At 35.1% G+C, this 13,971-nt stretch overlaps 1 protein-coding gene across 1 annotated transcript; it reads right to left on the bottom strand.

Moving 5' to 3' along the window:
* Positions 1–6,958: 6,958 nt before the first annotated feature.
* On the bottom strand, positions 6,959–10,641 carry LOC122305045. Its single transcript, XM_043117323.1, has 2 exons — positions 10,042–10,641; positions 6,959–7,253 (listed from the first exon to the last, which is right to left on the bottom strand). The coding sequence occupies exon 1, from the start codon at positions 10,495–10,497 to the stop codon at positions 10,045–10,047; it is 453 nt and encodes a 150-aa protein (XP_042973257.1). The 5' UTR covers positions 10,498–10,641; the 3' UTR covers positions 6,959–7,253; positions 10,042–10,044.
* Between the last annotated feature and the right edge of the window lie 3,330 nt (positions 10,642–13,971).

Raw genomic sequence — 13,971 nt, 5'->3', positions numbered from 1 at the left:
AAATTGATAGCATCCATATATATAAACAGAGGTATTTAATTTGATCGTTTAATGTATCCGCACAACGTAAAATAACAATATTTCATATTTTGCAATTGAGAAAATCTTTACTCAATCGTGCTGGTTTGTTTCAAAAAACAGCTCACTAATTGGTGGATGCCACGTAAGCATTTCATTTAAATAACTATAGGACCGCAATGGACACGAACGAGAACTTTGGTGTGAAATCCTTGAGCCTTCCATTTTGCAAGCCTTCAGTCCCTCAGCTTTTCTCCCATTTTCAAAATTTGAAATTTGTGAGAAGTGACTTTGTGATGAGTTGTCATTGCTGTGAGGAGTTATTGTTGCCATGAGGCATTGTGTCAAAACCCTAAGGCAGGAGCCCACGGGCCATGCCTTAACTAGCACCAGCCCATGTCAGGACAGCACACCAGCAGTATTGTTGGCGTCGCTTGATTGCCCACAAACCGAGCCCTTGGTGAATGCTAGACCACGGTCACCCTCCATCAAGCAACGAACAGTCGGAGCCCGCACGCAAGCGAGGTTGTCACACCACACTCAGCGCACGGCTAGACTGCACGCACGCCTAGGCCCATGCATGGCCTAGGCACCCGCGCAACGCACGCCTGCACACCCACCTTGGAATTGACGGTGCGGCTGCCCAGCAGGCCCACGCATGCTGGCATGATGCTCAACGCCCTGGTCTTGACCAGGGCCATGCTGATCAACGCCCTGGCCTTGGTCAGGGCCTTGCTGCTCAACGCCTTGGTCTTGACTAGGGCCATGCTGATCAACACCCTGGCTTTGGCCAGGGTCTTGCTGACCAACGCCCAGGCACCACAGCCTGGGCCATGCAGACCAATGCCCAGGCCCCACTGGCCTGGGCCATGCAACAGTCTGCCATGTTTAAGCCAACCACGGTCCAACCCAACAACTCACCAATGGCGCCTAGCCCACACAACCTGGGCCACACATGCAAGGACCATGGACCAGCCAAGGCTAGCCTGACAGGCCAAGCTGAAGACCCACGCGTGCAAGCATGAAGCCTATGCTGTGAGTCATCCTGGCCACCCGTGAGCCACTAACAGCATGAGGCCTTAACCAGGAGGCGTGGTCCCAGAACCATTTTCCCTTTGTAATCGTTTTAGCTGCTTTCTAGTATAAGTGAGGCAATAGGCTATTACTTAGCTTTTATCTTTAAACATTTGGACGAATTTGGCTTGTAAGCCCCCATAGACACATTGGTGCTTTGTTACTTAGACTCCATTGGGTGCAATCCGTAAATCCCAAAGGAGAAGACTCACCCTGTGCAATTTGTGAATCAGGGTAACCCATCCATTTCATTGTTTTCCTTTGATTAATGCATTGTTGAGGTATTTCAGCATTTTGGATTGTGTCTATTGCATCACATTCGCATTTGCTTACTGATTATTTTGAACCGTTCGAGTGGGGCATGGCTTAAGGCAGCCACAAGTTGCCATTGAAGGGCATCTGGTCTGCACCAGGCCACCCTGGTCGAATCTGGAGCAAGGTCAGGGACAAGCTGACAGTTACCACCCACCAGCCAAGCCACACACCCAGCCAAGCCACACGCCCAGCCCTAGCCACCTGTCTAGCCACAGCCGCTCCCCTACTTTGTAGGGAGTAACCAACCATCCCTTAAACCGCTCAGTCATCACCCACTCGGCCAACCCACTTAAACCACCCTTAGCCACGTGTGCTTCATCATCAGAAGACACCTGTGTGAGACTTGGTCAGCCCCCAAGCGAGTGACACCTGTGCTTGACTTGGTCAGCCACTATCAGGAGACACCTGGTGCCTGACTTGGTCAGCCCACCAGCAGGAGCCACGTGTGCCTGACTTGGTCAGCCAGCCACTTAACCACCCGATCCCACTCACAACCATTTTTTACAATTCAGCTACTGCACATGCATACATGCACGCCCAGTCACTAGAATCTCGCCCACCATCAGCCACTGATCAACCATACGAACTCAGCCAACACCAACCATAACCATCACGGTCAAGCAAGTGGCAGCCCACATCGGTCATTGAGGAGCAAGAAGGGGCACGGCAGCTTGGTGTCTATGATCTCGACCGAGGACCCTATCACATTGTCGTTGCCATGATTCATGGCTAGGGGGTCTGCGTATAAATTGCTAGTTGAGTCATACCCTTTTCCTGCGAACAAAAAATTGTTAACAATGTTTGATTATGAGACTCAGTCTGTAAATTGGATGGCTCAGGGTGCTAGGAAGAAGGGTACTAAAGTGTATAGTGCATGGTTTAAATGGCCAGTCTGTGATTCTTTTTGTGTTTCCTGTTTAGTCTATAGTTACGGGGGCCAAGTACTTGTACCAATGGATGGCACTAGCATAGCAAAACAATTGGCATGTCTTGCTTGATGCTGGGTCATTGGGTCCTAAGGACATGGATTCACTTGGGTTGTCCCTATTTCGACCAAATTTCATTATTACATCAATTTACAGGATATTTGGGTATGACCCAACTAGCTTTGGATGCCTTATGATCAAGAAATCAATTATGGAAAACCTTCAAAGTCAGTCTGAGAGTACTGGGGCTAGAATGGTGAAGATTACCCCCTTAGTTTCCTTTGTATGTGAGTAATTCTATGGATGGTCTGGATGGATTGACTAGAATTGAAGATGATGAAGTTGCTAATAACGGTGATAAAACCTCTGAAACCCTTCAGTAATCTTGATTTTATCATATGTGCAGCGTCTTACTATATCTGTATAGAATTTGCTGACTTGGTGTGATTTTATTAATGGCTGTTAAAGCCCCTGAAACAAACTAACCATTCCAAAGCTGTTTACAATTTACATTGAAGGTATATCATGATCCTTCTCCTATTTCTCTTATTCTCTCATTCTTTTATAATTCTTCCAGTTCCTCTTTGGAACGGTAACTCCAATCTTGTGCATTTAACAGTATCCAATAAACAGGTAACATATCAGCACTCCTCATAAAAGACTCATACACCACATCACAAGATAGCAAAAGTAAAATAAGCTTGGAGTCTTAGACTTGTGCATGTTCTTCTATTCTGACAAGAGAGACCCATTTCAACGAACCAAATGTTTGCACCCACCCCACTGTCGCTCGCCATACGACCTTCGCACCCGCGGAGGAGCTTCAGACCAGACTATACACTAGCACTTACCTTAGTATAATATATGCAACCCTATAGACCTTCAGTTACAACCAATCTTTACCATCCTTAAAATTAATTTATCATTTAAACAATTTTTACACATTGTTTAATTACTCAAAAAAAAAAAAAAAAATTGTGCAAGCCATAAAAATGGCATTGAAGCCAAAAACTAGTTTAAAAACATTATAAACTCAAGAAAAAGAATAATCCACAAGATTCGGAGCCATTATGAGTTAAATTATGATAAAGGGATCAAACAAACAGAACACAATGCCGTGTGAGAGAGAGAACCGATTAGACCAACCAGCTTCCAAATCCAATCAAGAGCCTCTCTCCTAATACCAAGTCTAAATCCCCAGTGCGCAACCTCTTGAGGTAATTATTCCAAGGCAAATGCTATCTCTCCCTCAAATCCTCTCTTCGCTTTGTAGTAGAAAACCCATCAAGGATTTGGATGAAAAGAAACTATGTTTGGAGAGAGAGAGAGAGAGAGAGAGAGAGAGAGAGGATAAGCATGAATGGAAAATTTTTTATTCCTCTATAGTGCTGTCACATGATTGAAAAAAAGTAGTGTCTACATGACATGCCTCCATGGGAGGCTATTATTTGGAGAAAATTGGTTCAAAAGATGGGACTATATCCTCTAAACAAAACTGCTACGTACAACCGGCATGTCCAACTGTCATATAACCAGCTGACTGCCACATTAACACCTATGAGAAAAATTTAAAAAAAAATAAAACAAAACGAAACAAAATTGGATCGATTGTGGGGCCCTTTGGTGCAGCACCCTTGGGCAAGCTTCCCTTGCCAAGTCTTCTAAGTCAAGGCTCCGTTTGGTTACACAAATGAGATGAGATGAAATGAGATGAGATGTTTTAAATAATAATGAATAAAATATTGTTATAATATAATTTTTAAATATTAATTTTATATTAAAATTTGAAAAAATTAAATTATTTATTATATTTTATATAAAAATTTTAAAAAAATATAATAATAAATTAAAATAAAATTTTTAATTTTGATTAACCAAACAAGAGCGGCATCGTTTTTTTTTCTTTACCTTCTTCTCATCCTTTATTTTATTGATTCTCTCCTTAATTTCATAAAATAATGTGCACTGGCATTTTAAAAAGAGAACAAAATTGGATGTGAAGGTTACCTCTCTTCCCACGAAGGTGGCTTCTTGGTTCTCTCAAAAAGTACAACCACCCTTCCGAGGACTCTGCAAATCTACAGAAGCGGCAATATCTCCTGTAATTTTCAACAAAGTTGTAGATTTCCTTCGGTTGACCGTACAATTCTAACAATCATATTTATACCATCAATAACGATATACCCTCCTATCATCTTTTTATCAATTTTTTATTTTTTATTTTTATTTAATAGTTAACAAAGTTACTACTTTTCTTAATAATTAAAGATGTTAAAAAAATATTTAAAAAATAACAAAAAAATAAAAAATTTCAAATATACTAAAATAGTAAACGAGTGATAAAAGGATAGTAAGCCTATTATCATCCTTATAATATATATTTAATTTAATTTTTAATTTTTAATTTTTTTATTAGTAATTATATAATATAAGAATAATAAGTAGAAAATTTTAATTAATTTAATAAAATTAAAATTAAAAAAATTAAAACTTTTAAAAAATAAAATACGTGTGATGTGCGATTAAAACAGTTGTGCCCATCCAATTTGCTAGTAACATTGCACTCCCACCAATAATTAATTAATAAAATAATTCTACTCGTCATTCTAATTCTCATTATTTTATGATATGATATTAGATGATTTAAGACTATTTATTATATTTCACTTGTAAACTTATCATCTAATGCTACATTATGGAATGATAAGAAATTATGAGAAAATAGATAATGAATAAATTTTTTGTAATTAATAATTCTTATTACTAAAAATCTCAGATATCATGCAACACCCTTTACTACCTCAGCAAATTTCAAGACATGCTGAACCAACTTCTTATTTAGAGCTCAGGTCACAGTCAAAACAGCCTACCGAATGATTATTAATAATTAAAAGGGAGCACAACAAGTTAACATTCCGAATATCTACAAGAGCATATGAAAATCAATGATAGACATAAGCTACTGATTTCAAAACTTCTTTAGAACGTCTTACCTACAAGAACAAGAATTAAAGAAGTTATCGCAACAGCTCCCTCAGAAGAAGAATGTCTCTTTTGTAATTATGAAAAAGAACCAACTCTTCACCTCTTCATACAATGTCCTATTGTCAAGATTATGTGGTATCAAAGCCCATGGCCACTTAAGCTGGAAACTTTACCAATTCAATTTATGACGGACTAGATAAAAATTATCATATCTCCGAGTAAAGAATTTGGACTGCAGAAAGAAGAAGAACATCACTTTCATTGTTTGCGGTTTTAATCTTGGATTTTATGTGAAGGCAAATAAATGATATACTCCATAACAATACCCCATTCTCTCTTACACTAGTAAAAATCCAACTGAACAAAATTTACCAAGACTACAAGGAAGTATGGATAGTAAAAAAGTAACAAAAATTATTAGCTGGAAGTGTCATCCCATTAATTATCAAAGCTTCTCTTTTGATGTAGCAGTCAGAGATCCCTTCTTAGTGGCCTCTGTAGTCTGTAGGGATCATGGCGGAGAAATTTTAGAAATTTAGACGGAAAATATCCTCACTTCCAACACTCTGATAGCTGAAGCAAAAGCAGCTCTGCTAGTCACACAAATGGCCTCCCAAAGAAAACAAGAAATGACAATTTTGGAAGGTGACTTGTAGCTGGTAATATATGCCTTGGATAGCACAATAACCAATTCTCGTTGGCATATCAATCACATCATTAAAGACATAAAGCTTATATCTGCTTCTTATAGGTAGTGGATTTTTGTAAAAATTCATCAATTTACAAATTGATGCGTGAATACTATGGCGCAATAGGTTACAATCAACTTAGTTTTTGGATATATACCCCTAGATTTATAGTCTAGGTGTTTGTTGTTTTTCTTATTGTGGAAAAGATCAACCTTAAACTTTATAGCTTATTATTTATAATATATGCAAGCTTGATTTAGGGGAAAAAATATTCTTATTTAGAGAAAAAAAAAAAAACTAGTCTTTTAATTTCATATGCTTTTTATTTGTAGTATAATTTTAGGGTGTACAAACCTCACAAATCATTTTTTATAAATAAAAATTAGATTTTTTACATGTATTTTAAATAATAAAATTGTCCACTTTTTTCAAATAGTGTACATGTTGTACATCCTAAGACGTAAAAATCATTTTTTTTTCATTCAAATTGTCCTTCATTGTAGCACACCATATAAATAGTTTTTGAGGAATGATTTGTAGGAGCCCCATCTAAGCTTTTGTAAAAGAATAGACCACATTTCAAAAAAGTATAAAAAAAAAAGAAGTTATTCTTTATTAACAGCAATTGTCCACAACAGTCATATTTGCATGCAAATCCCCTTCGAATACACAGCGATACCATTGTAGTTATTTTACTCAAAGTGATATTCCTCCTAACCTCGAGAGCGAATAAAAAGAGAACATTCAATTGACTTGTATTTCTTCATAAAGTTTGTGCCTTATTTAAGCATGTGCATAAAAATAAAATAATAAAAAGTAATCGTTACACAAAACTAACAATAATCCAGCTCCATTTGGCTAACTTGTCAGCCACTCACTCAGGTTAAACCGTAAAGGTATGATACTCCCAAAGAAAACAATCAAAGTAAAAAGATAATTATACACCGCATCTTCAAACACTTTACGCATTTGGGCGAAAAGTGCAGAGTTCCTGTGCTTTTATATAAAATAATGACAAAGTGGAATATCATCTGATTAATTACCTATAAATTGTGAGATGACTGCAGATACACAGTGGAGTTATAAACATAACAAGTCAGGAACATTCGAATTTATTACCCACAATTCAGACTCTACGAGCAGCTAACACTCTTCTCTGATTCCAAAGTTACTGTTTTAAAGACTTGTGCTTAGACACTACGTCACTACCCCATATTTTAGTCCAATGAAGCAGCAAATAGATGCCCTGCAAAAGAGGGGAACCGATTAAAAGTAATTATGCTGCAAATTTATTCACAAAAAGATGTTATAATGGGTATCCATTATAGTTCAACATTCATCAAGTCAATTGGTTAACTGCTACTACCTACTTTATGCATCCAAATACTATGTGTGTATATATATATATGGTGATAAAATCCTAACACTCGAGTACAGAGAATGAGAAAGATTCACTTAGTTGTTAACTATCATATATATAATAGCTTGAAGGTGAAGCAAAATAAAGTCAAATTTGAGAAAATAAATTAAAATGACAATAGAATCTTGAGACCTTTTCAACAAGTCCTTTTGGTTTAGAAGTAGAAACAATGACTCATGGGCCCAATTCAAGTTCTGAAACCCCCCAGCGCCCCGAAAATTAAAAACATATCCTTATCAACATGGATTTCAGGCTCTTATTTTTTTTTTACGGATAAGAATATAAAGACATAGGGACTTCAGGCTCTTAGAAACATATAACTCAGGATTATCCTGATCCCGGACAGGACTATAGTAATTGACTTGATCAGCACCGCAACCATGCACAGCAGTAAACAAAGGGCCCAAAACTGAGTCTCCAGCTTTGAGAATTCACAAACAAGCACTCAAGCTTTCTGTGAAGCGCCTACCCAAAAGTGCACACAAAGATTCTCCATAACCAAATGGAAAAAATAAGAGAACAAGGTAAAGCATTCCTACCAACAACCTGTACAGAGTCCAATCTGACCATAAATACTTTTAATCGCTACTGCAGTCAAATTTCACGTTTACAGTCAAATTAATAGGCAACCTTAACACACGATTTGAAACTAATAAACCATTGAAAAAGCATAGAAATTAACAGAAGTTGAAAACCAAACACTAACACAATTGCTTCTTGCATCAAGGGACAACACCCTGTCGTGAGATTTTCGGGTATTCTAGTCCAATTTGTTTTACTCTTTTTTTTTCCTTTGTATATTGTAATGTGTAACCTATTTTATTTATTTACTTCTTGAATGGGTTGCTGTCATAGGTCAATCAATTCCTCAAGTTGTGCAAATCCAGTAGTTGTTTGGAAATGCTGTCAATTTGTCATGACTGGTGGTTAAGATTAGTTGACACTTCAGACCCCCTACTTCCATAAAGATAGTAAAGATAAGAGAAACGCCAAGCTGGAAAGTTAAGGATACCCATGATACCAGACTTCTTTTTTAGAAGTTTGAAAATTTTCTTAAAAAACACAAAGGTGTAGTCCAAGTACAACAAGAATATAACAAAAGGGTCAAAAATTGCATGATCCCATTTAAGAAATAATTAAAAATCCACACAAATGGCTGGAAATGGTATTTTACCACGTTCAACAATAAGTAACAGTCACAAACAATTTAACCCATTTAAAAAAATCCGCACAGATGGCAGGCAAATGGTATTCTGCTATGGCCTACAATAAACAATAATTACTCAATAAAAAAAACTAAACAATAAACACGATGAACTTATCAGCACAAATGAGCTCAAATATAGAATGTACCACACCCAAATCCTGCCAAAAGTACCTAAAAGGCCTAAATAAATCTGCCTAACACCCTCTTAAATCAGTCTTATGTCATAGTAATTGTTCGCTGCTTGTCCTGATTGTGGTTCCTTAGTGTTATACAGAATTTGTTTTGGTCAAATGTGCTGGCGTGCAAGGGAATACAAGGATCGGATAAATAAAAAGTCTTAGCTTAAACCAAGAGAATTCAGTAAGCAAAAGGCAATGACAAATCAAAAGGCTGAAATATATCAAGCCACAAATAATGATATCATATCACCACCTAACGTATAGGTTAACAATAATATGGGATGGTCAATCTCCAAAAACCCATTCAGGCTTTGTTTAGGAGTTTATAAAGGAATGGAATGGAATAAAAAAATAATGGGAAAATTGAATGGAATGGAATGGAATTGAATGAGTATAATTAATGGAAAGGAAAAGAATAAAAGAATCAATGCAACTATCTGGTTTAGATATTTTAAAAGGATGAAATGGAAATTAATAGAAATAAATAACCATATTTACTAGTATAATAAAAGTGACTAGATATAGAATATTCTGTAAATGGTTTTTTAATTTTCTTTTGTACATTTATGAATTGTACGAGCTTTCACATATCATTTGTATCAAGTACAAATTATGGAGATGGAGTTTTAAACATATTGTCAAAAAAAGACAAACAAAAGGGATTCACGGCCAAAAGTAGTGCCCGAAGAAACCACACGTAAAAGTACAATTTGTACAGAATAGGCAACCTTCAGAGCATGGCAACAAATTTGGGAACTTTCCGGCAACGCCATCCTTTGCAATTTGGAAGTTTCTTCAGGAAGAGTACGTGTTGGAGGGAGTGAAGTGAATAGATGCCTATTAATTTTAGATGACGGCATTTGGAAGTTTCTTCAGGAAGAGTACATGTTGCAGTGAGTGAATTGAATAGATATCTGCATATTAATTTAATTTAAAAAAACCGCACTGTTTCATCCATACTTTGCAGCACATTCAGGTAAAATTCAGGAAATAATCGAGACATAGAGCTCAAATTCGGTTCCCTTTTATATAAAGAAAGAACAATGGATAATTAATTAAATGGAAGAGATATTCGATAATTTAATAAACATCGTGTTCAACTCAAGCAATGAACAATCTAATTGGCATCACAAATATCTATCCATGCAAAAAAAACCTTGCTCGCAAATTAATCGCAAAACCGAAACCCTAAGAAGGCTGAATCAAATTGAATGTCAAAGACCCAAACCTCTCAGGAAGCAGAGTGCTTTCCCTCGCAAGCCGGGCTCTCGTCGAAATTCTTGGAGGGGTACTTGGCGGTGACCATACCGACCTCGAACACCAAGTCATCGCCGCTGGACCGGATCCCGGTGATGGACCACCACTTGAAAAATGCTCGGACCCGGATACCATCGATGTCTGCGATTCTACCAGCCACGATCTTGCCGGTTACTTTCTTTGAATAGGTGGCCAAATAGTTATCCGGCGGGAGAGTAACCTTGCAGGAGCCGCCGAGGTCAACGGAAAAGTCTCCAGTGGTAATATTAATGGAGTAGCCGAGAACGGAGGAAGGTAAAAGGCCGATGGGGAAGCCATAGTTCGTGAGCTCAGAGTGGGCCGGAGTCGGGTTCTGAGAAGAGAAAGGTGAGAGGAGAAGGAGAAGGAAGAGGGTGTAGAAGGAGAAAATCAGGGATTTTGTGGCCATAGTGCTATTTTCGTTTAGTTGAGGCTTGTAAATTTTTTACTCAAGAAAATGAGAGTCTCAGACGTGTGGAGACTCTGCTTTCTTGTATGCCTTTCTATCTCTGGTATTGTTTTCGGTGCATGCGTTGGCACTTTGTAGCAACTGGCACCAAAGGAGATAAGGAAGGGGAAATGCTACACAACCTCTCAACACACTATATTCCACTTTTTTTTAATTTTTTAATATTTTTTTTGAATTTATTTTTTTTAAATTAATTTAATTCTTTTATTTATTATTTATATATTAAATATTTAATAAAAAATAAAATAATAAAAATTAAAAAAAATATGAAGTGTGGAGTGTTGAGAGGTTGTGAAGATTTTTTCATAAGGAATTCCTCCTTTGATTTTGTCAAACAGTAATGCTGAAACCACCGATAAATCGATGGTTGTCCTTTTGTTTCACACTTAATGATTAAAAAATAGGTGTTATAAATTTTTTTTAAAATTTTAAAGAGTATAAAAAACTTACATAAAAAATTGATGAAAAAAGAAGTCATTTAGCCTTATCGAAGACATCTCTCGTGCTACCCCCATTGAAGCACGATTCTTTGCAAATCTGATGGCAGAACGCAGAGTAGGAAGCAAAAAGATTGGCAAAACAACGTCGCCAAGTTAACCAATGGGGGAGAAAAGTAGAGAGAAGGAAATGTTCTCTAATTGTGCAAATTTACAACCATTATATTGGAGAATTACTACTATTTATAGACACTCAGAGGTGATTCCTAGAAGGGAAATTTGGACTTTGATAAAAAAATATATATATATATTATATATTTCTGATCCATGGCTCTATTTTGGTGATTTTAAAAATGTGATTTCAAATGAGGAAAATAGAAAGGTAGGAATGATGTGGATGGAAAATGAGGGATTTTAGATAGGCTTTAGAGTATTGTCATCTGTAAAGTATAAACACGGGTATTATTTTACATGGTCTAATATGAGGATGAGATGGCTAATATTCAGGAGAGATTAGATAGATTTATTGCTAACTCTGATTGGTTTTCTTTGTATCCATCTATGAAAGTTAGTAATTTTGTGGTCACGCATTTTGATCATAACTGTTTATTGCTTGATACAACTGGTTTAGTTTGTGTTCCAATACGTGGTCGAAAGCCTTTCAGATTTGAATCTATGTGGAATGGAGCAATGGGATGTGAAGAAATTATTGCTTCTGCCTGGGGTAAATTTACTAATAAGGTATTAGTTGATGATTTGAATGATTCTATTTCTTGTTGTAAACTGCAGCTCCAATCTTGGAAGTATTAACAATTTGGTAACATTCAGAAGTAATTGGTAGAAAAGAGGGCTGAATTGAATTGAATAGATTAGTTTCTGATCCTGATACAGTTTTAGAAATCAGAAGGCATAAATATGATATTAATTTGTTATTAGAATGTGATGATATGATATGGAAGTAAAGATTTTGGAATAGAAAACAACATATAGTTTGAATTATCCTATGAAAAAGATTTATCTGAAAAGAATATTTTTATTAAAGTTAAACCAATTCAAATGAATAATGAATTATTTGAATTCTGTAAATAAGAAATTAATGATTTATTATCAAAATGATTAATTAGAAAAAGTAAATCACTATAGAGTTGTGCTACTTTCTATGTTCAGAAACAAGCATAATTAAAAAGAGGTGTTTCTCGATTAGTCATAAATTATAAGCCATTAAATAAAATATTACAATAGATTAGGTACCATATTCCTAATAAAAAATGATTTATTATTCCGACTTTATGATGCTACTATATTTTCAAAATTTGATATGAAAAGTAGTTTTTGGCAAATTCAAATTGTTGAAAAAGATTGTTGAACCAAACGTTTCAAATTTCGTATATCTACATATGAATTTTGATGATATCAAATGAATTCAAAGAATAAAGAAGTCTCAAGTTCAAGTTGTCTATACAATGAAATCAAGCACATCAAGGAACCAAGTATGAGCAATAAGAGAGCAAGTTCACATTAAAACTCATAGAGTAATGTTGTAAATCTCTTAAAAATTCGAAATTAGAATTACAGCTCAAAATTAATATTTATCATAAAGTATTAAAATACATTTTTTACATGTGCATAAATATTTTGAAAATTAAATTTAAAAATTTTGAAAGATGACTGATTATCCTTTTTCACATGTGCATCATATAATTAAATGTTTGAATTTTGATAATGTAAAATATGATTGATTGTCATTTTTCACATGTGCATACTTTATTTGAATATTTTTAAAAGTAATTGATGTTCTTTTTTACTTATGTAAAAAGTAGATGATTTTGTTTGAAAATTTTGAAAATATTAAAGATGATTAATTGTCATCTTTCACATATACATACTTTATTTGAATATTTTTAAAAGTGATTGATACTTTTTTTGACTTATACAAAAGATAGATGATTTTGTTTGAAAATTTTAAAAAGTAAATAGTACTCATTTTGTTATTTGTGAAAAGTAAAAATATTAAATTTGAAATTTTTGAAAAGTAAATAATTTTGTCTTTGACAAATAAAAAAGAAGAAATTTTTATTAGAATTTTTTTAAAAAGTGAATAATGTTATCTTTAACATGTGAATCTTTTTAAATTTGAATATAAAGTCTCATATGCCTATAAATAGATCATTTGAGAGCTTCACATTTACAACACCAAGAGCATACAACATTCATTCAAATCTTCCATTCTCTCTTTTCTAAGCATTGAGCCTTAACTTTTGTTCATTTTTAGAGATATAATTTGTGTTGTATTGTTCTTATTTCACTCATTGAGGAGTGTTTTCTGATAACTTACTCACTATTAGCTCTTGTAATAATAAAAGGGTGTGTATAACCCTTGTGTGTGTAGAAAGTGTTCTACACAGGTAATAGTTGAATCACCACATGTAAGGTGATTGCAAGTGTAGAGGGTGTTCTCCACGGATCCTTTGTAGCAATGTTGTTCAAAAGTGTAATAGGTTTTTATCTCCACCTAAAAGCGGTTGAATAGTAAATTTAGAAATTTTCAAGGGGTAGTTTGAGGCGAGGACGTAGACAGTGGAGTTAAACCTCGTTAACATACTGAGTTTGCTCCTCTCTTACTCTGACTCTTTATATTTATTATTGTTTCGTATTTTGTTTATATTTCATATTCTGTATTTGATTTATAATTGTTAATTTTTTAAATATAACCCAATTCACCCCCCCTCTTGTGTTAGTCATCTAAGCAACAAAGATAGATATAAAACGGCATTTACAATTCCATTTGGACATTATCAATGGAATGTTATGCCACTTGGTTTAAAAAATGCCCATAGTAAATTTCAAAATATTATGAATGAAATATTTACTCATTTTACTCGCTTTTCAATAGTTTACATAGATGATGTGTTAATCTTTTCTTCATCTATTGAACAACATTAGAAACATTTAAATATTTCTGTTCATATTATTAAAC

Source organism: Carya illinoinensis, chromosome 3 (assembly GCF_018687715.1).
Source record: "Carya illinoinensis cultivar Pawnee chromosome 3, C.illinoinensisPawnee_v1, whole genome shotgun sequence".
NCBI classification, from domain to species: domain Eukaryota; kingdom Viridiplantae; phylum Streptophyta; class Magnoliopsida; order Fagales; family Juglandaceae; genus Carya; species Carya illinoinensis.
This window is presented reverse-complemented; position numbering and strand designations above follow the sequence as displayed.

Coding starts and splice junctions, on each gene's coding strand:
- LOC122305045 (XM_043117323.1), bottom strand. CDS start 10,497: ATGGCCACAAAATCCCTGATTTTCTCCTTCTACACCCTCTTCCTTCTC.